Consider the following 24,116-nt stretch of genomic DNA (forward strand, 5'->3'; position numbering starts at 1 on the left):
AAAGATGAGGGAGGATCTGATTGAAACGTATTGAATACTGAGAGGCTTGGAAAGAGTGAATATGGAGAAGAGGTTTCCACTAGGACTCAGGACCCAAGGGCACATCCTCAGAGTGAAGGGACGACCCTTTTGAACTGAGATGAGTAATTTCTTCAGTCAGAGGCTGGTTAATCTGTATCTCAGCACATATGACAATAATAAAACAAATCAAATCAATGGGAGTTCCTCTCAGCTGCTCTCTCAAATGGTTGAACAAGCCACTCAGATGAAGGCAGCTAGTGATAAGCAATAAATGCTGGCCAGCCATTGACACTCACTTCCCATGAGTAAACTTTTTCAAAAATTCCCTTTGCTGTTAAGCGACAAATTACAAGACTTGGTTTTCAAAACTTGTCATAATTTTGGGAGTATGGAGTAAAACCTCAAACTAAACAATGTAATTGGCAACACAAATTTTGGATATTCTATCTTCGATCTTGGGAATATTAGTTGACCGGAGTTCCAAACTTGCAAAAATTGGAGGTCTCTGTAATTAAGTCACCATTGACAAGAATCCCTAGAAAAAGTATTCAATTTGTAAGAATAGAATCATTTTGCAAAATAATTTTCCTTTAAATCACTGCAGATTCTCTTGAAACTTGACTAAAATAAACCATTCTAGACACAACTTTGTTTCTTTTTAAAATTGATGATGAGTGCATTTTCATAAACGTGATAATTTAGATACAAGTGAAGCAGGGTTCTAACCAGCTGTTTGCACCCACAGTAAACCGATGTTTTTTTCTAAAACATGTTTCTCTGTGAGTTTATCTCACTAGAATTATAATATTCACTACAGAAGAAAAGGTATCATTATGTGCCCAATTAAACAAAAGTGTCTTTGATCTGTGTTATGAACTTATTTTAATCAGTGGTGGTGAACTTGGATTTACATGCAGGAACTGTCAGGTAGCATGTATTTGTTAAGGAGCACTTAAAATTCTGAATATTAATACCTTTGTTGTTGAATATGCTTTAGTTTGGTGCTGCTAGGATACCAGATCTCTTTTTTTTTAAATAGACCCTCTTATAATTGACCAAGCAATGTAGCTGATTACTATGCCGCAATCCACCTTCACAAGACACCATAAACTCAATGTCATACAAAACAGCTTTACAACAGATTGTAACAGAATATGCTATCAGATGTTGGCAATATAAAATTGAACATAGAGTGCTAGAATTAAGATTTGCACTTACCAGTGTTCTGCAGTGTTCTCCACTAAGCTTATTAAAGCACGGTTCAAATCTCAGGGGGACTAGGTGGTAATGCTGTCCTAAAATTAGATGGCATTTTGGTCTCTTAAATATATCCAGTATAATATCCACATAATTTTATATTAATTAAATGACTTTCCTTCAAAGAAAAGGCAGTTTCTACTGCTAATTTTTTCCCTGTGATTTATGTAACGTTCAATTTGTGATCGGCAGTGAGATGCATACATTTGAGGAACATTCTCTGTTAAATGTGCTGCTACAGAAGTGATAGTGATATCTTTGCAGAGTACTGAGAATTTCACAGGGCAATTTAAAGCAGATATGGGCATTTTAAATTTAAATAGCTCTTCATGGTTTTATTATCCAAAAAGGTTTTGAGACGAAAGTTGAGTTGGTAAAGATTGATGCAAATTTTAATATAGAATGTCACATGTACTAAAAGAAAATAGTTCCAATACTGTCACAGTCAACTGTCCAAAGATAAGTAACAATTTTCATTTCCCTTTTAAAACAAAAGCAAAATTGCCTGCTTAAGAATGATGTAATTCATATCACTTTGAGGATACCATTTTAATTTTGGAAAAAATATTAAATATCAATAACATAGGCATAACAGAAAATGCATTTGTGCATTGAATCTATGAATCTGGCTAGAAAGTTACAAAATCTCTCATGGCCTTGTCTGCAAAATAACATTGGATGAAGCATTATAAATTTAGATCAGATGGAGTTCAGAAATTCTGTCAGTTCTCATGTCTCCTTGAGACTTCTCCTAATGAGATAGTCAATGGGCTTCATAATAATTCAATAGGTTTTCTACCAGGTAGGATCATCTTTAAACACATTGGCAACAACAAAAGTTTGTACTCATAAAACACCTTTCATGTAACAGAATTTGCCAAGCTAAGTATGAGGGTTAGTGGCCAAAAAAGAGAGAGTGCAAAGCCTTATTGAATATTGCTACAAAGAGAGGCATGATGCTAAAGATTGCACCCATTAGGACACATGCAAGAATACTAATTTCAAGCAATCACAATAATTGGAACTACATGAGAAAATACTGATGATTGGTTGACTAATCAACTCTGATTGGCTGAGGTCTCACCATGAAGAAAGCAATTTGAAAGCATAAGCTTCCCAAGCTCTCTGGTACTTAAGGAAGATGCAACACTTCATCTTAATCCTTCTTGTCAAGACCATGCATTTGAAAGTATGAAACTCCCAGCAAATGGGAATGAGCCGTGTTCCAAACTTGACTGAAGCAGTTAGCACCTTGAAGATTGTTCAGCAAGTGCAGCCCAACCACAGAATTCTATTTAATAGTAGGAGTTCTATTTTAACTTTTCCAGACGTGCACTAATTGAGCGTGGTCTGTACTCTTAATATCAACAAGCTAAGAAACATGCTACAATATCAGCTACAAATACATGGACCACATATCTGGCATCACACCGGCAAATGGAAGTCTTACATTACATTGACTAATTGTGGGGTAAGCAGGATATCTTCAGCAGCATGTTTCTTTTCAGCAATATTGAAGTTTCATATCATGAATGCCCTAATCCTCTTCTTTGTCTACACCCTGGACAGGATGCCCCTCTCGAGTGTCCGAATGGAGGAGGGCATAAGGGAAAGACTATTATTATTATTTTTTGCAGGAGGTCTTGACATACAGTGGTAGTCAGTGGCAAGAAGTCTCAAGGTTCAAGTCCCCCCTCAGGATATGATGTCCGTGGTGGTGTGTCACAATGTGCCCAACAGTTTGATCGACTTCTTACTTAGTGCACCGCCTGCCCCCACCCTCCATGCTCCAGGATGGTCTTTCTGTTGTGCCTTCCTGCATTCAGAGACTCGAGAGATGTAACCAATCCATGGGGGTAGATCAATACCAACATGATGGTGATAATGGAACTATAGCACTATCAACTAGATTCTACACTCTCAACCCAGACCCTGATATGGACACAGTGTGTACAGCTCAGAGCTGAACATGGGCAAGTTGACAACCTTAAGTGCACTATAGTTAGAGCAGGCAGGAGGAATGGCACCAATACCAGCTCAGCTCAGGGCAAGTTGACTCCCAGGCTCTGGTGCAAAGGACTCGTGTGAGTATTTTCAGAAAGGGCGGGTTTTAATTCATACATTTGGTTCAGTGTGTCTATTTTGCAGTGGCCTTTATTTTCTCATTGTGGTCCCCAGTGAATGAACAGGGATGTCTTGCTGCAATTATGCAGTGCCTTGGTGACACCACACCTGGAATATTGTGTATCATTTTGACCTCCTTTATCTGAGGAAGGATGTTCTAGCTATGGAGGGATTGCAGCGAAAGTTTACCAGACAGAATCTTGGTATGGCAGGACTGATGGGTGATGAGATACTGCATTGGTTCTGACTATATTCACTGGAGTCTAGACAAATGAGGACGGAGATCATAGAAACCTATAGAATTTGAACAGGACTATTTAGAGTGAATGCAGGAAGTTTATTCCCAGTGACCAAGGAATCTAGAGTCAGGGATCACAATCTTACAATATGCGATAGACCATTTAGGGCTGAGATGAGCAGAAATTTCTCCACCCAAAGACTGGTGATCCTGTGGAATTCTCTACCATAGAAAGTGATTGAGGCTAAAACACTGAATGTTCTCAAGAAGGAGTTGGATGCAGTTCATGGCCTGAAGGGATCAAAGGGTATAGGGAACAGGGAAACTGAGCCCTGATCATAATGAATGACAGAGCAGACCCGAAGGGCCGAATGGCCTACTTGTGCTCCTACTTTTTAATGTTTCTGCGATGGACAATGACAAAGGGAAGCTGTGAATTGCTTTAATTTGCTTTTTGAGCTTTCATTTAGCCTCATTGGAAGGTGTGGGAGAATGAGGCAGAATTCTCCAGAATTTAGAAGGTTAAGGGGTTTTCAAGATGTTAACAGGGAAAGACAGGGTAGATAAAGCTTAATTATTTCCACTGAATGGGTTTTATAGAACTAAGGGCGTAGTCTAAAAATTATGTTAAAAATCACACAACACCAGGTTGTATGATGAAGGAGCAGCGCTCCAAAAGCTCGTACTTCCAAATAAACCTGATGGACTATAGCCTGGTGTTGTGTGATTTTTAACTTTGTCCACCCCAGTCCAACACTGGCGCCTCCACATCATGTCTAAGAATTATGGCCAGGCCATTCAGGAGAAATGTCAGAAAGCGCTTCCACACAAAAGAGTAGTGGGGGTTTAGAATTCTCATCCTCAAACAGCGGTTGATGCTAATTCAGTTGTGAAATTTAAATTTGAGATAGACATGTTTTTATTAATCAAGGGTATTAAGGGATTTTGCCCCAAGGCATGTATTTAGAGTCAGCCCACACATCAGCCATGATCTTATTGAATGGCAGGAACAGGCTCAAAGGGCTGAATGGCCTACTGCTGTTCCTAGAAAATATAAATGGGAAGTGAGTGAAAGCTCAGGGAACATGCTTATAGACTGAGCAGAGGCGTTCAGAGAGTGGTCTTGTATTTTGGGTTTGGAATCCCTGGTGTAGAGGAGACTGCGTCCTGTACTGTGAACATCATTGACCTGGCTTCTTGTGTTCATGTTACAGACTGAGCAAAGAGATGCGGGCTAACCAGGCAAAGAGCTCCATGGAGAACAGTAAAGCCATAAGCCAGGATAAAAGCATCAAAAACAAAGCTGAAAGGGAAAGGCAAGTTGTCTTCTTCGTAAACAAAATCAGAAAAAAAAATATTGATTCATGTTTTTATAAATGCGTGATGCTCACCCTTTTTCAGGATGGTGTCCTTCTATCTATCCTTACACAGTTGCTGAATTAACAAAATTCCCTTGTGTTCTTTCAGGTTTATAAGAATACAATAATTCTGATCATTGTTCTGTACTCTTAAATTTAATGTTGTGAGATTTCAAATTAATGATGCTTCACAGTACAGTACCATCTATTACTATGCTGGTTTCTGAATGTCGTCATCTTGTACTTGTTATCTCTCAAGTTGATTATTGCAGTGTTTCCCTGACCAGCCTCCCCGCCTTACACCGTCCATAAACATCCATTTGAGACTCTACTGTCCATGCCCTGTTCTGACTTGAACCAACTCTGGTCACTCATTGTCCATGTCCGTTGGCCAACACTGGCCCCTCACTCCAGCAATGCCAAAAATTTAGAATTCTCATCCCTTTGTTCAAACCCATAAGTGGTATCACCACTCCCTACTTCTGTAACCTTCTCCATCTGTCCACCACTCCCTACATCTGGAACCTTCTCCATCTGTCACCACTCCCTACATCTGGAACCTCCTCCATCTGTCCACCACTCCCTATGTCTGTAACCTTCTCTATCTGTCCACCACTCCCTACTTCTGTAATCTTCTCCATCTGTCCACCAATCCCTGCATCTGTAACCTTCTCCATCTGTCCACCACTCCCTACTTCTGTAACCTTCTCCATCTGTCCACCATTCCCTATGTCTGGAACCTTCTCCATCTGTCCACCATTCCCTACGTCTGGAACCTTCTCTATCTGTCCACCACTCCCTACATCTGGAACCTTCTCCATCTGTCCACCATTCCCTACGTCTGGAACCTTCTCCATCTGTCCACCATTCCCTACGTGTGGGACCTTCTCCATCTGTCCATCACTCCCTATGTCTGGAACCTTCTCTATCTGTCCACCAATCTCTACGTCAGGAACCTTCTCCAACTGTCCACCATTCCCTACGTGTGGAACCTTCTCCATCTGTCCATCACTCCCTATGTCTGGAACCTTCTCTATCTGTCCACCATTCCCTACGTGTGGAACCTTCTCCATCTGTCCACCACTCCCTACGTCTGGAACCTTCTCCATCTGTCCACCACTTCCTCCTTCTGTTATCTTCTCCATCTGTCCACCACTCCCTACATCTGGAACCTTCTCAATCTGTCCACCACTCCCTACATCTGGAACCTTCTCCATCTGTCCACCACTCCCTACGTCTGGAACCTTCTCCATCTGTCCACCACTCCCTACGTCTGGAACCTTCTCCATTTGTCCACCAATCCCGACGTCTGTAATCTTCTCCACCTGTCCACCAATCCCTGCATCTGTAACCTTTTCCATCTGTCCACCACTCACTATGTCTGGAACCTTCTCCATCTGTCCACCACTCCCTACGTCTGGAACCTTCTCCATCTGTCCATCACTCACTATGTCTGGAACCTTCTCCATCTGTCCACCACTCACTATGTCTGGAACCTTCTCCATCTGTCCACCACTCCCTACGTCTGGAGCCTTCTCCATCTGTCCACCACTCACTATGTCTGGAACCTTCTCCATCTGTCCACCAATCCCTACGTCTGTAATCTTCTCCACCTGTCCACCAATCCCTGCATCTGTAACCTTTTCCATCTGTCCACCACTCACTATGTCTGGAACCTTCTCCATCTGTCCACCACTCCCTACTTCTGTAATCTTCTCCATCTGTCCACCAATCCCTGCATCTGTAACCTTCTCCATCTGTCCACCACTCCCTACTTCTGTGACCTTCTCCATCTGTCCACCATTCCCTATGTCTGGAACCTTCTCCATCTGTCCACCATTCCCTACGTCTGGAACCTTCTCTATCTGTCCACCACTCCCTACATCTGGAACCTTCTCCATCTGTCCACCATTCCCTATGTCTGGAACCTTCTCTATCTGTCCACCATTCCCTACGTGTGGGACCTTCTCCATCTGTCCATCACTCCCTATGTCTGGAACCTTCTCTATCTGTCCACCAATCTCTACGTCAGGAACCTTCTCCAACTGTCCACCATTCCCTACGTGTGGAACCTTCTCCATCTGTCCATCACTCCCTATGTCTGGAACCTTCTCTATCTGTCCACCAATCCCTGCATCTGTAACCTTTTCCATCTGTCCACCACTCACTATGTCTGGAACCTTCTCCATCTGTCCACCACTCTCTACATCTGGATCCTTCTCCATCTGTCCACCACTCCCTACTTCTGTAATCTTCTCCATCTGTCCACCAATCCCTACATCTGGAACCTTCACCATCTGTCCACCACTCACTATGTCTGGAACCTTCTCCATCTGTCCACCACTCACTATGTCTGGAACCTTCTCCATCTGTCCACCACTCCCTACGTCTGGAACCTTCTCCGTCTGTCCACCACTCCCTATGTCTGGAACCTTCTCCATCTGTCCACCACTCCCTACGTCTGGAACCTTCTCCGTCTGTCCATCACTCACTATGTCTGGAACCATCTCCATCTGTCCACCAATCCCTACGTCTGTAATCTTCTCCACCTGTCCACCAATCCCTGCATCTGTAACCTTTTCCATCTGTCCACCACTCCCTACGTCTGTAACCTTCCTCATCTGTCCACCACTCCCTACATTTGGAATCTTCTCCATCTGTCCACCACTCCCTACATCTGGAATCTTCTCCATCTGTCCACCATTCCCTACGTCTGGAACCTTCTCCATCTGTCCATCGCTCCCTACATCTGGAACCTTCTCCATCTGTCCACCATTCCCTACATCTGGAACCTTCTCCATCTGTCCATCACTCCCTATGTCTAGAACCTTCTCTATCTGTCCACCACTCCCTACATAACTGTAGGGAATAGTAACTGTATATTATTATTTCGCACAAGACGTTTTAAAATATTTGCTTTGTTCGATTACCTTTTGCCTTTGTTAATTGATTTGTAATCATAGGATCCCTACAGTGCAGAAAGAGATCCCTGAAAAGCTTCCCATCCAGATCCACCCCATCCCCGTAAACGCCGTTTAAAATGGCTGGCCCATCTAACCTCCCTGAATATTATGGGGCAGGATTTTTTAAGCATGGCCAATCCACCCTAACCTGCAAAGCTTTAGGGCTGGAAGATAAAGCCTTCACAGACACGGGGACAATTTGTGATCTCCACATAGTCACCCAAGACTGGAATTGAACCCAGGTCCCTGGTGCTGTGAGGCAGAAATGCTAACCACTGAGCCCACCATGCTGCCTGTAAAGAAAATAAAAGCAGAAAACTGCGGATCTCAAACAAATAAGATCAGAGAGTTTGGAGAAGCTCTGCAGATCTGGAAGCAATTGGAGAGAGAGGAGCACTAACGTTTTGATTTTTGTGGAGAATTTTAGGATTTGCATTTTGCTTCCTGAATTCTACAGGCTGATATTGATAATAAGATAATTTAATTAAATTTAATTCAGAGGAAATTTTAGTTTCAGTGCATTATAGCCTAGATGACGCTGTTGAGACAACTGATCAGAACCTGAATGTATTTCAGTGGCACGTTTCAAAGATGTCAAAAGCCGCGGCAAATGTTTTAATGTTTTTGATTTCCAGGCGAGTCCGGGAGCTGAACAGCAGCAACACTAAAAAATTCCTGGAGGAAAGGAAACGGGTATGTCACTGCATATTTCCGCACATACGTAATACAATTGATTCTGTGTTATAGCAATAATTTGGCAGTGATTTTTATGCGGATCATTGGAAGAAGTGGATGATCGACCTATCACATTCCCAGCTACCTTCCCCACAGCCCCCCCCCCCCTTCCATTTATCTCTCAGCCCCCTTGGCCAACAAGCCTCATTCCTGATGATGGGCTTATGCCCGAAACGTTGATTCTCCTGCTCCTCGGATGCTGCCTGACCTGCTGTGCTTTTCCAGCACCACCCACTCGACTATAAGTTAGCCAGTCCCCGGTCATGAGCTTCCTTATACACTATAGCAACTGAAAGTGCTGGAAAAACTCAAATTCACCACAAAAAGCAAATGATCTGTTCAAAGCCCCTGATTTGCATGTCGGTTTTTGGTTAAGGACAAGGTTTTTGGAGGGATTCCCGTCACAAGGTCCAGGGAGATTTCTTGTCATATCTTACCAGCCACACACCACCCTGGCTTGGATATGTATTGCCAGTTCCATCAAGTCCTAAAACACCAGAATGCTACCTTGATCAACTGGGCTGCAATGGTTCAATATAGTAGCTCACCACCACTCTTTAGGGAAGAATGGTGTGGATATTTTCTATTCAACCTGTTCAGACATTCCTCTGGAGCGGTGGGGGCAAGCCTTGAACCCTGCTTTCTTTGTCCAGATGTAGGGGCACTACTACTGTGCTGACCTGGCCAGCAATTCTCACATTCCGATGAATTTAAAGAAAGACCACACAGTTTTCTATTTCTGATATTTCGTGCAATTCCGGTCTCCCTCCTATTGGAGCTTGAAAGGGTTCAGGAAAGATTTGCAAGGATGTTGCCGGAGTTGGAGGGTTTGAGCTATAGGGAGAGGCTGAATAGGCTGGGGCTGTTTTCCCTGGAGCGTCGAAGGCTGAGGGGTGACCTCATAGAGGTTTATAAAATCATGAGGGGCATGGATAGGGTAAATAGGTAAGAAAAATTTAAAAGGGACCGAAGGGGCAACTTTTTCATGCAGAGGATGGTGTGTATATGGAATGAGCGGCTAGAGAAAATGATGGAGGCTGGTACAATTACATAAATTAAAAGGCATCCGGATGGGTATATGAATAGGAAGAGTTGAGAGGGATATGGGCAAGTACTGGCAAATAGGACTAGATTAAATTAGGACATCTGGTTGGAATGGATAAGTTGGACCAAAGAGTGTGTTCCTGCTGTACATCCCTATAACGCTATGACTCTATGATATCTCACACATCCCAATTCTCTTTGGTATCCAGCAGTCCAGCTGTCTATCCCTCAGGAGTCCCTTTCTAAACCTCATTAACTCCCTCCTCCTTTCAGTCACTCCTTAAAATACACCTCTTTCACCCGGTATTTGGTCACCTGTTCAAATACCTCCTTATGCAACTCAAGGTCACCTGTTGTCTAAAAAAAGCTCCTGTGAAGCATCTGGGGCATATTACTAGATTTGAAGTACAGCGAGAATAGGAATTGTCGTCGGTTTTTGATGTAGGAGGATCTTCCTCCAGTTTGTGTTGACTTTAATTGGAATGTTATAGAAGCGCAAAGAGGAAGAACATGGAATGGGACAGATTAGGACATTGGGTAGTGAAGATAGTACCTTCCAACAGAACAGAGATGCTCAGAAAAGCAATCGGTAAATCCACCTTTGCATCATGTGCACTGAAGGCAGCACACTAGATTGAAACAAGTATAAGTGAATTTATAAATGATGGGAACAGATGGATAAGTTGAGAGAAACTACTCCTGCTCGGAGGAAAATCTAGGACATGAAGATGAAAGTCAAGAAGTTAGTGCCAGGAGTGAGTAATAAAATCAAATGGAGATCTCAAATAGAAACAAAAGTGCTGGAAAACTTTTAACAGACCTGACAGCTTCTGTGGAGAAAGAAAACGATCAGGTTTTGAGTTCTATGTGTTCCTTCATCAGATCCACTCTGGAGAAGTCATGTTGGACTCAAAAAGGTCCTCTTTCTCTTTCCACAGCCAGTTCTGCTGAGCTTTTTCAGCATTTCTGTTTCGTTTCTAAACTAACGACATCAAAAACTAAAGACAAAGTTAGAAACCCCTTTTTCGCACAAAAGGTGGTAGCAATTTCTTCTGCAAGTATCAGTTGATGTTCGACCCATTGTTATTATTAAGACAGCGCACACTAGGGTTTTTGTCAGCCAGAGATATCAAGGGATATAGTGCAAAAGTGGTTTGGTCACAGGATCAGCCATTGTCTCATTGAATGGCAGACCAGGCTCTGAGGGGCTGAATAGCCTCCTCCAGTTCTTATCTACATGAAGACGGAATGTGTGAGGTCTCAGTGTGGCAGACAGCATTATCAAAATGTTTTCTGCTTATAGTTCAGCAGAACCTCTGGTATACCATGCCTGGCTAGTGTCCAGCAGATAGCCCTAAAGAAAGTTAACCTTTGCATTTCTCTCAATTGCCTTCAAGACTATGAAACTTGCTTTTTTTCATTCAGGGGATGAGGGCATGCTAGTCCAGCATTTATTGCCCATCCCTCCTTGCCCAAAGGGCAGTTAAGTGTCAACCATGTTGCAGTGGGTCTGGAGTCATGTACACAACAGACCAGGGAAGGATGGCAGATTTCCTTCCCTGACACCAAAATTGGAGGTGTAGTGGACAGCGAAGAGGGATACCTCAGATTACAACAGGATCTTGACCAGATGGGCCAATAGACTGAGAAGTGGCAGATGCAGTCTAATTCAGATAAATTCAAGGTGCTGCATTTTGGGAAAGCAAATCTTAGCAAGACTTATACACTTAATGGTGAGGTCCTAGGGAGTGTTGCTGAACAAAGATACCTTGGAGTGCAGGTTCATAGCTCCTTGAAAGTGGAGTCGCAGGTAGACAGGATAGTGAAGAAGGCGTTTGGTATGCTTTCCTTTATTGGTCAGAGTATTGAGTATAGGGGTTGGGAGGTCATGTTGCGGCTGTACAAGACATTGGTTAGGCCACTTTTGGAATATTGCGTGCAATTCAGGTCTCCTTCCTATCGGAAAGATGTTGTGAAACTTGAAAGGGTTCAGAAAAGATTTATAAGGATGTTGCCAGGGTTGGAGGATTTGAGCTATAGGGAGAGGCTAAACAGGATGGGTCTGTTTTCCCTGGAGTGTTGGAGGCTGAGGGGTGACCTTACAGAGGTTTACAAAATTATGCGGGGCATGGATAAGGTAATAGGCAAAGCCTTTTCCCTTGGGTTGGGGAGTCCAGAATAGAGGGCATAGGTTTATGGTGAGAAGGGAAAGATATAAAAGAGACCTAAGGGGCAACTTTTTCATACAGAGGGTGGTACAGGTATGGAATGAGCTGCCAGAGGAAGTGGTGGAGGCTGGTACAATTGCAACACTTATGAGGCATTTGGATGGGTATATGAATAGGAATGATTTGGAGGCATATGGGCCGGGTGCTGGCAGGTGGGACTAGATTGAGTTGGGATATCTGGTCAGCATGGACGGGTTGGACTGAAGGGTCTGTTTCCATGCTGTACATCTCTATGACTCTATAAGTACATTAGTGAACCAGATGCGATTTCCCAACAATTGGCAATGGATTCATGGTCATCATCAGACTCATAATTCCAGATTTTTATTGAATTCATTTTCCACCATCTGACATGGAGGGATTTGAATCCAGGTTCTCAGATGATGAAGTAGGTCTCTGGATTAATAGTCCAATGATAATACCAGTAGACCATCCCCCTACTTTAATGCTTGAATCAAGCTGTGGCTTTAGGTATTCAGCAGGATCAGAACTACTATAAGCTTAGTCTTATTTTATCAAAATTATTTGTGGTTAATTTTGTGGTGATGTATTAATTAAGTAAATAATTATGTATTAATTACAGAAGTCACTGCCAGTTATTTTTACATAATGGGCTATATATTTTGCTTTTCCCGTTCACTAATTTTATTGATAAGTCAATCATGAGTGTGATGCAAAAACAAGTTTTGGGCGTTTACAGTGCAGACGGTCTGTCTGATAAATGTGCAAAAACTGTTTATAGATGACGGAAAAAAATTTAAATCCTGCAATAAATACTTCTTGTGCAACATAACTGCAATGTTTGCTTTTCTTTCATAGCTTGCAATGAAGCAATCCAAGGAAATGGACCAATTAAAGAAAGCTCAGCTTGAACAGCTGGAAGGCTTGGAGAGACAGAATGATCAGGTAGTAGTTTCAGACATTCTGCGTCTATAGCATTAAATTGGACTGTGTTGATGAGGTGGAAAGCAAAAGGATTATTTACTTTCTTAACTAGCCCTCAAGTTTTCCCTTCTGTTACACTCGAGGACTTAATGAACGGAAGGGCATCTTTATCATAGTTACTGATGCTTAGAGAGTCTAAAACAATGAGTTGTTCACAGATGAAAATATCGCACATGCCAGGCTACCATGCAGAGCATCAGACAAGGGGAATTGCTACACAAAGAATTTTATTTTATTCCACAAGTCTTTTTTCGTTTGTTCATCTGTCAAAAAACACAAAACCTGAACAAACACATGGAATAGAATTGTGATTTAATTACTAGTTAATTGTAAAACCCATGTATTGAACCATTTGAGTCCTTTATTCGTTGATGCAGAGAACAAAAGGATTCGCCGCAAGAGAGCAGCATGAATACTGATGCGTGATGTTGTCCCTAGCATTGTATAGTGAATCAGTGCAAATTATCATTTAAGGTTGACGTGACATTAAGTTCTAATAGCTACTGCCTTTAAAAAACTGAGTACAGACCAGCTCGGTAACCATCATGATGTTCCCGAACAGTTCCGCTAATCTTTATAATTAGCATTTAAACAATTTGACTACTTTTGAAAGCTGCCTATCAAGCATTAGCCACAATGATCTGTGTTAAAAAGAATATGTAATGGTGCTCAGCACAATACTGATTCTGCCCGAAAAATATAAACTCTCAGCCGTTCACAAACGAGATATTAGATGCAAGAATTATTAGTATTTTAGTTTTAAGAAGGATTTTAATCTTTCTTTTTTAAAAAGTTTCTTAATTCAAATAATAAGTTGAATGTTTTAGCCATTTTCAAAATGTAAGACTTTTAGTCAAACGCGTGTTCTTATTTCATAGACCATGCCTTTAGAAAATTGTCACTATATTAACCGTTCTTTTCAAAAAAATCATCTTAAGCTAATTAACTTTATGGGTCCAAAGAAGCGTTTGCTTCAGTAATTATGTAATGGTGTTCATCAATCCGGCTGAATTGAAAATAATTTCCACTGACAGAGCGCAACTGAGAGGCTTAGAGCGTTGCTTAATGGTTTTGTCAGGTCATCTCACACAGGCATACAGAAGTACATGTCTACTCTTACCTCAATAGATTGTAGATTCCATTGGTTTCAGTGGGAGTACTGTTTTGGCCAGTTTGGCTGCAATGGCCTCACTGTCTAATCTCCCAACTCCCAATGAGTGGGAGAAGGCATCAGCTTATATGATTAAGTTTGCAGCTTTTTTCTGCAGTATGTTTTACTTGCTAAACTTTCTGTCAACCATAAAGAGATGTATTTAACCAATAAATCAGAGATGAGGCCTTAAACTGAATACTCATTCAAATTGGCAGGATCATAAAATCTAGCTCCTGGTTAGTTTGATGGATCACTACATAAAGACAATCATTAGTTGACTGTTGGGGATGTGTTAGAGGACACCCAATGTGTCTGAGTTGCCATATGACATGCACTTTTACACACATATTGTAGTTTGGGAATGTGGTTCATGGTGAAAAGAACATTGATTCCTAATCTCTTGGTCTCGCAACCTTGCTTTAGTAGGCTTTTCAGATTGATAGTTTGGCCATGCTATGAACTCACCTCCCTTGGGCTTCAAGTCCTGGTCAGGGACTTGAACCTGGCACAGAGGCAGGACATTACCCACAGGAACTCCAAGGTAAATTGAAATATCCCAGGGGTCACCTCCAGTCTGAGCTGAGTTAACTGATCTCATTGTAACTATGATTTATTTTTTTCCCCAGTAAATAGGAATGATGTTAAATGATGTCTCTGCCTCAGTATGGGCCAGCTTTTCATTCCTGAGGCAATGAAGTCGAGTTAAGAGATTTATTGACTCAACGTACGTGCCTCAGGCGACCGCACTTTTCATTCTGGGGTGGGAGCAGAGTGTGGTCATTCCCGCTGCCCCCAGAGGTCAGTCAGAGCTGGACACAGAGACTGTTGAATGCAGACCACTCTCGGTACTCCAGGACTCCACGCTCGTTATTTTGTTAAATATTAAGTCATCTCGCCATATTTATTCAACCCCATCACCTTCCGCCACCCATTTCACATGCCCCGTCTATACCAACTCATGTCCCCACCCAACCTGCTCCCATGGTGTAAAGAAGTCCTCCATGCCAGCTCATATTCCCTAACCACCCATCAACATTACCCCTTGTAGTCTCCATGCCAATGTAATGCCAACTCAAGCATAATCCTGCCCCATGGCCTTTTGTAAAGCCCTGTTCTACATCCGTCACCAAATATTTTTGACACTGAGTACCTTGCCTACAGCCTAGCCTCACCCACCAGCCTTCGACCCCATCATGATTAATGTCATTACTTGCCCAACAAATCTCGCCAGAGCAGGCTTGGTTGCAGTCATTCATAAATTTCTTTGAAGAGGCCACTGACAGAAGTGGGGATGGGGGTCTAGGAATGAGGTTGGGGTTTTTAAGGAGAGCGTTACGTTCTTTTCAACTCCATGATTTACAATAATCAAGATTGTTGGGATACTATCAGAAAGCTTTGCATCTCTTCCTACGCTTTTTGTAACATCTGCCAGCCAAAATTCTCCATCAGCACTGCTCTTTGTATGGTGTGAACTTTTGCAAATCTGTTTGAGTACCTTCATCAAAATCTCAGGAGAAATTTCTGCTGAAGATGTTTTGAAGGTGCAATCTTTTATGCCTCCAGCCAGCTTGGTGGTGGGCTGTATGTACCTTGCTACTGCAGTCTAATTGTTAAATAGAGGTATGTTGCTTAATAATCATCAACATAACTCATTTGTGCACTCCAGCTGATCTCGATATTTTTAGCATCTCCTCTTTCCCTCCATCTCTGTCATTGTTTTTGCCTGATTCTTCCATTCATTTTTCTGCAATCCTCTATTCACAGTCCTTCTGAAAAATGAGCATGAATGAACAGACATTTTATGTTATTTTGTTACTTACACTAGTAATCATCCAGTGAGAAAATGCAATAATCCAAAATATCATGTTGAATCTGTTGCTTCATTTTTCCCTTGTCCATTAGAATTCAGATGTAAAGCACATTTTTAAAATGTTTTAAGGACTGGCATTTCATTTTATTTACATTTTTCGTTTGTAATCACTGACTATTATTTTTGTACAAACAGCTGCTGAAATCATGTCATGCAGGGTCTGCCATTCAAGGTAGGACTGTTCTTAATTACCAACCAACAATCAAATCTGTTGTTCCATTTTGACAGTACTTCATATTCAAATAACAATGAGCTTACAGTGATTAATATTAGTTGTTACATTATTGATGTGAAAACTGAAACTTTTTGTGCATCGAATGAATTGTGGAACTTTGCTTGCCTAGCCTTGAGATGCTAGCAATGACTCCTAGGGGCAGAATCCAAAAGTAATTGGGTTTCAAAGGTAGCCAAATGGGTAGGGATCACAGATCTGTTAGTTGTGTGCACATGAGCATTGGAAGGGTGGTAAAAATGGAGGATGGCTTGCCGAAGTTGGGTTTTGGATAGAATCAACAGGAGGTGAGAGGAGTGGAGTGGTATTTGCGGCACCTTTCACAACAGTCATCAACTCTGTCCTTTCTCATGGATTGCCAACACTGGGTACACATCTCCCATTACAACAGGTCGACCTGCTTTATGTGCCTTTCAAGTTCTAAACCTCCGCCCAACTGAAACTTGGCTACATCCAACGCACAGATGTATAAAAAGAAAAGTGCCTCTTCTTGTTAAGACTCATGGTATTTATGAAACGTAAATGTTACCAGTCACTTATCACCCACCACTGTGAATCAAGCAGGCCCTTCGACTCCCTATCGAAAAGGGGATTGGCAGCATATTTGATGATTGTAAAATCAAAGTATTTTGGATGCTAGAGATCTGAAATAGAAAGTGAAGTTGCTGGAGAAACTCAGCAGGTCTGGCACTTGATAGTAGGTGGTAGAAGATAGAACAGATACTAAATTTATCTGCTGGCTCTCTCTGTAGAGATTCCTTGAACAGGGCCAACTATGAGAGGACTGGGGAGAAACTCATTGAACTAGAACCCAGCTTGAGTCAGCACTTTTGAGAGATGAGAGAGAATGAAACTAAGGTCAATGCCCTGCCCCTTATACAGAACCCAAGGCAGTACACAGTTGTGGAATTTAGGTGGGATCATAGTCACCTCTGTCAAAATATTTGTACCAGTGTGACCATTTAAACTGTTCATTGAGTAAACTGTTGGATATGGAAGGTAACTACTTCAATGTCACACAAGTTTGAAGCAAACAAAAGATATTCACTGATCAGGCCCTTGCTGCATAGTGTCAGTACCCAGGGCACACAATGGGACTTTGCAAATATGGCAGAATGTATTGTCAACAGGTTTCATCTGTGCCATACTTCCTGTGACTTAAAATAAGGCTAAGGAATATTCAGCGTACTAAGATAAATTCCAGTTCACTGTCAGAGTGTGTTTTAATTGATGAGTTTATGCCATGGCTCACAACCTTTATACATTGAGCTCATTCTGAGCTGCTGCAGGAGGCACCATTAGTCCTTTGTTTCGAAAAAGAGATGACTGCAAATGCTGCGAACCTGAAATAAAAGCAAAAACAATGCTGGAAATATACTCAGCAGGTGTGGCAGCATCTGTGGAGGGAGGGAAACAGAATTCACTCTGTGACCAGTTAGAAATGGAATAGGATTTCAGCAAGAGGAGAGCAGGAACAAGGTTGGAAGGAAAGTCTATAGCAGAGTGCAAGGCATTGAACAACAGAAGGGTTAATCCTCCAGGGTACAAGGGAATGGAGATGAGGTGCAAAAGAAACAAACGATGTGGTGAGAGTGAGCTGCTGGCTGAGAGAGAACAAAAACTGAAAGCAGGAAAGAACGGGGAACAAAATGAGGAGGTTACAGTCCGAAACTATTGAACTAATATTGAATTTGGAAGAGTGTAAGGTGTCAGTGAAGGATCAGATACTGGACTGATTGACTGATTGATTGACTGTTGTCACATGTACCAAGGTACAGAGAAAAGTGTTGTTTTGCATGCTATGCAGGCAGATTGTACGATACAAAGTGCATCAGTGTAGCACAAACAGAGTGTAGAATAGTGTTACAGCTGCAGAGAGAGGGATCAGAATGAATATTTGAGAGGTCCATTCAAAAGTCTGATAGCAGCAGGGAAGAAGCTGTTCTTTAATCTATGTGTATGTGTATTCCATCTTTGATATTTTCTGCCCAACGGAATTGGGTGAAGTAGAGTATAACTGAGGTGTTGTTGATCATGTTGGTTACTTCCCAAAGCAGTGGGAAGTATAGATGGAGCCAATGGATGGAAGATTGGTTTATGTGTTCACAACTCTCTGCTGTTTCCTGTGGTCTTGAGAAGAGCTTGCCATACCAAGCTGTGATGTATCCAGATGGGAAGCTTTCTGTGCTGCATCTATAATAATTAATAAGAGTCCTTGTGGACATGTCAGATTTCCTTAGCCTTCTGAGGAAGTAGAGATGTTGATGTGCGTTCTTGACTGTCAACATGGGTGGACCAGGGCAAAATGTTGGTGATTGTCACTCCCAGGAATCAGACGCACTCAACCATCTCCACTTCGGCACCATTGATAGACAAGGGCATGCCCTCCACTCCGATTCCTGAAGTCAATGACCAGCTCCTTCATTTTGCTGACATTGTTGGAGAAATTGTTGTCTTTATACCATTCTGCTAAGTACTTGATCTTTTTTCTGTTATTCATAAACAAATGCTATTCATCAAGCTTGCTTTAAGCAGCATTGGAATGGTGTAATTGGCTGAGGACAGAAATGTCAGTGTGAGAGCAAGGCAGAGAATCAAATTGACATGATACCAGAAGCTTAGAGTCAGGCTTGCAGGTAGAATGGTGGTGTTCTGCAAAGTGGTCACCCAATCTGCACTTAGTCTCCCCAATGTTGAGGTGACTGGCTTTTAAGGTAAAACCTATCATGTCAAGAGTATTCAGTAAAGTGGATTTTATTGACAACTTTAGAGATTTGACTTTCCCTTCCTCAGACATGGTTTCTTGCCATCCCCAACACAGCTATGAGTACCAGTGCAGATACCACCATTGTATTATCAGTTGAGGAGTAGGGACTGGATTCGGTGCAGCCCATCGCAGTAGGAAACACAACAGCTGAACCACCCTCACAACAGGAGACACCCCGTTGTCAGTCTTCTGTGGTGGGAAAGCCTCTCATGATAAAGTTGGGGATGGGTAAGAGTGGGCCCGTTAGGTGGACTTGCCCACCCGCAGTTGGCAGTCATTTAAGCTCATCGATTGTGCCAGTCGATTCCGATTATCCGTGACACGTTGGGATTTAGTTGGTGGCCCAGGGATTGCAAGGCAGCATCATGATGTCCCGTACCTCTGGATAGCCACAGGAAAGCCCAACAGGCATTTAGCGCCTGATCGAGGGACTCAGCAAAGAGCAGAGAGGGTCACCTATAAGTCCCATCTCTAGCCCTCCAACATCTGTGGCCTGGTTCCCTCTCTTGGCATGTCACTGGCAGCACACACCACTTCTGGGCTGGGGTTACCGCCTGCAAAGCCCAGCCTGTGACCGACCCATGGCTTCCGGGGGGAGGGACTTCAGAATTTCCTTCCTGCACGTTGTTGAATCTCAAGGAAGGCCCAATGCTAGCCTGATAGGCACTTAATCCCGTCGCTCCCGCACACCCCTAAAGAATGACACAGCTCTCCGTCTTAGAATGGAATCTCACCTCTGTGTCTCTGGGAGGGACATTCCAGATGCCAGGCAGGTCACATGATGCGATGTTCTGGAGCTACTCCTGGATATGAAACGTGTGTTGAGCCACAGAGTCATCAGGATAAAATGAGAGGATGATCTCTTGAAGCCAAGGGTAAATCAAGATGAGGAGACAGAAGGCATTCCCTGCTGAGCCAATATGGCTGGTAGTAAAAGGTGTACAACAACCCCCCCACCCCATCACTATGCAAAGGAATCCCACCCAGCCAATGCATTGACAATCCTCATTAGCTACACCCAGTGCACTTACCACATACATTCTCATCAAAATGGCCTTCTTGCTAACTTCATTAACATGCATCCCATTTCTTGCATCCGCTGTTACTTTATTCATCAAACAATTGTGCTCAGAAACAGGCTTTTCCTAACCTTCTGAAGAAAATTCTTGACGCAGCTGAGTATGAGGAATACCAAATGCCATGCCTTGCTGGTGAGTTTTGTTTCCCTTGCTTCTGAATGTCGCTTCCTCTCCGTGATCACTGAGTTTGCTCCACACAAATCCCCGAAATACAGTGAAAGGGAATTATTGAGTATGGCATTCTGCTTCATGCCTGTCCTTATTTCCAGCAACCTGGAGTCCTTTAGACAGGTTTATACCCCAGTCTTTGTCTCAGGGCCCAGTCATACGTATGAAGTCTGACCAATGGAAATGCAGTGCGATTATAAAACATTTGCACTTTGTCTCCTAGGAGGAATATGGCATGCCATCACAGGTGAATTGTCGGTGCTAACTTACAAGAAGGTTTTGCCACTTTTAAACTTGGATGTGAAATCAGGAGTCACGCACCAATAGAATATGTCACTTTCAGTCTAACACAATGAGGAGGTGATGGTTTTGGACTAGGATGGACAAGGTCAGAAGTCACACGACACCAGGTTATAGTCCAACGGCTCCTGACGAAGGAGCAGTGCTCTGAAAGCTTGTGATTCCAAATAAACCTGTTTTACTGTCACCTGGTGTCGTGTGACTTCTGACCTTAATTTAACAAATTCTCATTTTTACACAGAATTGCTTTTTGCTGTTCCTCTCCTCATGTGACCCCACCAACATTTCTGCAGCAATTTTTATTCACACAGAATGAAAGTAGGATTGTATTTCTCATTTCTTTTGAACAATTTAATCGAATCACAGTTGCCATGGTACCATAATTATCACCAGCACTTTCATCAGAGTCATTGGGTTTTCAGCTTTGCTTCGGTTTCTTGGTTTTTGATAATATTTATAAAATTGTTGCGTAGTTTCAAGCTTGTGTTGTTTCCAACATCTTTTTCTTTCAAGTGATTTTCACATCAAAATATTTTTTCTTTTGTTTGCAATGAAACTAGTAAAAACGAGATTACTTTCACCCAAGGTGCATTTTAGTCCTTCATTAACAGACTTGACAGGAAAAATTAAAATCTCGAATGGATCACCATTTAAATGTCTTTTTATTCCAGGCTAAGAAAACATAAGACACTCCAACTTTTATCATAAATCATAGGAACACAAGACTGAGGAACACATAAGACCATTCAGCCCTTCGAGCATGCTGTACTATTCAATCAGATCATGGTTGATCTGGTCCACAGCCACCCATAACCCCTTAGCTCCCTTGTCTATCCAAGATGTGGAGGTGTCAGTGTTGAACTGGGGTGGCAAGGTCAAAAATCACGTGACACCAGGTTATAGTCCAACGGGTTTATTTGAACTGCAAGCTTTCGGAGCACTGTTCCTTCCTGAGGAAGAGGCAGGGTCTCAGAAAGTTTGTGGTAAAAACAAAACTATAACCTAGTGTCATGTGATTTTTGACTTTGTCTATCCAAAGCCTTTCTAACTCTGCCTTGAATAAATTCATTGACCCAGCCTTCACCGCTCTCGGGGAAAAGAATTCCACAGACATAGCCAACTTCTGAGAGGAAAGGAAAATTCTCCTCATCTTCCTTTGGAAAGGGAGACCTCTTATTTTTAACCCGTGTCCCATTGTTCTAATGACCCTCACAACAGGAAATATCCTGTCAGCGTCCACACTTGCAGCTCCTTTCAGGATCACATCTGTTTCAATACAATCACCTCTCAATCTTCTAAACTCCAAACTTGTGGGTGGCACGGTGGCACAGTGGTTAGCACTGCTGCCTCACAGTGCCAGAGACCCGGGTTCAATTCCCGCCTCAGGCGACTGTCTGTGTGGAGTTTGCACATTCTCCCCGTGTCTTAGTGGGTTTCCTCCGGGTGCTCCGGTTTCCTCCCACAGTCCAAAAATGTGCAGGTTCGGTGAATTGGCCATGCTAAATTGCCCATAGTGTTAGGCGAAGGGGTAAATGTAGGAGAATGGGTTGCGCTTTGGCGGGTCGGTGTGGACTTGTTGGGTTGAAGGGCCTGTTTCCACACTGTAAGTAATCTAATCATTGGATCAACCCATCATGTGTCAAATGAGCCATCTCTGAACGGTTTCTAACTTAACTAAAAACCAGAAGAACTGCAGATGCTGTGAATCAGAAACAAAAACAGAAGTCGCGGGAGAAGCTCAGCAGGTCTGGCAACATCCGTGAAGAGAAATCAGAGTTAACGGTTCGGGTCCCTCAAAACAGGAGGGAAGGGTCACAGAACCGAAACGTTAACTTTGATTTCTCTTCACCGATGCTGTCAGACTTGCTCAGCTTTTCCAGCAATTTCTGTTTTTGTTTTCGACTTGACTGTATCGTCTTTTTCTCAACTAAAGTGACCAAAATTGCATACTGCACTCCCCCATCATTAAAAGTCAGCCTGATCGCACCCCAGTGTACTGATTCTAAAAGTTGGAATGTTGGGATAGTAAAGTTTAAAAGCTTTCAGCAGAAATAATCAGAGCCAGGATGAGAAATCGTGGATCTTGATGCTTCTTCTGCTGCTGATATGGGCCCTACTGCTCCCCAATACCTCCTTCCAACCTTAAACCTTACATCTTCACATTTTTCAGATCCCCAGAATTGGAAACCATCGTCACATTGATGTTGAACAGTTCTATGTAAGATCCAAAACACTTCCCAGGCTTTTGTACCCAGTGACTCTATTGACCGAGCCAGTGGAAATTTCAGGTTTCCGTATGATACATATTACAGCTTAGTCAGACAATTACACACCACCTGCTCATTCATACTATGCAGCCAGCTCTGCTTCTTTGAAACTGGCCCTATGCAGTATTCAGACCTCAACATCCGAAAGACCATGCACACAAACAATAATCTTATGGACAAACGAGACTATCTTGAACTAACAGTTAAAAATTACACAACACCAGGTTATAGTCCAACAGGTTTAATTGGAAGCACACTAGTTTTCGGAGCGCCGCTCCTTCATCCACAACCACCTGATGAAGGAGCAGTGCTCTGAAAGCTAGTGTTTCCAAATAAACCTGTTGGACTATAACCTGGTGATGTGTGATTTTTAACTTTGTACACCCCAGTCCAACACCAGCATCTCCAAATCATTGAACTAACAGTGGCATTCCATGGGTACATGACTCCAGGTTTCACTTTCAAGTTAAAAAATGGCAAAACCATTCAATAAATTAGCATCAACTAACCTGGCTGCAATATTGTGCTCTCTCTATCCACACAAGTGGGCTTTCTCAACAGAAAAATCACATGTTTCATTGATGAGTATCTTCTAATGTTAGATTGAATCTAGCCATGCTTACAGATACAGCATGAAGCAGATAAAAGGAGAATAAAATACTGCAGATGCTGGAAATCTGTGTTATAAACCAAAAATGCTGGAAATGTACAGTCAGCTGGGCAGCATCTATGGAGACAGAAGGAGAGTCAACACTTCAGGTCTACAACTTGCACTAGAACTTGAGGAAGAGTCACTGCCCTCTGTCCCTGTCTCCACAGATACCACCAAACATGCTGAACATTTCTAATGCTTCATGTTTCTTTTGGAACAGAAATAACCCCTTTGGTCACCCTTCAACATAAGGTTCGGACTTTTCTCATTTCCCTTCAACAAGAAACCCATCGACAAGCTGCCTGAGCTCTGGTTCTGCAAGTTGTGAGGGGAACATATATCACTTACTGAACCCAACTAAAATCAATGTCAAAGCAAAAAAAAATTGGTAGACTCATTTTAAAAAATTACAAAACAGCGGAGCATTTTTGTTTTGCTTTTTCGCCGAAGGAGTCAAGCTTGAAAGAGACAGGCTCAGCCCCAGACCAGGGGCAAGCTAAGGAATTGAGTTTAACCAGCGCCTCTGGTGATGCTGACTCTGAGCTCAGCTCATTGGAATTCTTATGGAAGTGGGTTTTAGAGCAAGTTGTACTTTACCCTGGGTTTTCCTCTACTTTGTGCCTAATTTAGATTACCTACAGTGGAAACAAGCCATTTGGCCCAATAAGTCCCACACTGACCCATTCCCCTACCCTATATTTACCCCTGATTAAGG

At 42.5% G+C, this 24,116-nt stretch overlaps 1 protein-coding gene across 13 annotated transcripts in view; it reads left to right on the forward strand.

Annotated features, from left to right (window-relative positions):
• Positions 1–24,116, forward strand: part of plcb4a (phospholipase C, beta 4a) — a 546,496-nt gene that overhangs the window by 487,938 nt on the left and 34,442 nt on the right. For 11 of the 13 annotated variants that reach the window (XM_043696592.2, XM_043696591.2, XM_043696588.2 and 8 more), the window contains 4 exons: positions 4,855–4,956; positions 8,597–8,654; positions 12,788–12,874; positions 16,072–16,108. In XM_043696592.2, coding sequence (XP_043552527.2) covers positions 4,855–4,956; positions 8,597–8,654; positions 12,788–12,874; positions 16,072–16,108 — 284 coding nt within the window. The remainder of the gene's footprint in view (positions 1–4,854; positions 4,957–8,596; positions 8,655–12,787; positions 12,875–16,071; positions 16,109–24,116) is intronic. The other 2 variants (XM_043696594.2, XM_043696595.2) reach the window with 1 other exon arrangement.

Source organism: Chiloscyllium plagiosum, unplaced genomic scaffold, assembly GCF_037043375.1.
Source record: "Chiloscyllium plagiosum isolate Xiang-an unplaced genomic scaffold, Cpla_swu_hap1 HiC_scaffold_10, whole genome shotgun sequence".
Classification (NCBI taxonomy): Eukaryota; Metazoa; Chordata; class Chondrichthyes; order Orectolobiformes; family Hemiscylliidae; genus Chiloscyllium; species Chiloscyllium plagiosum.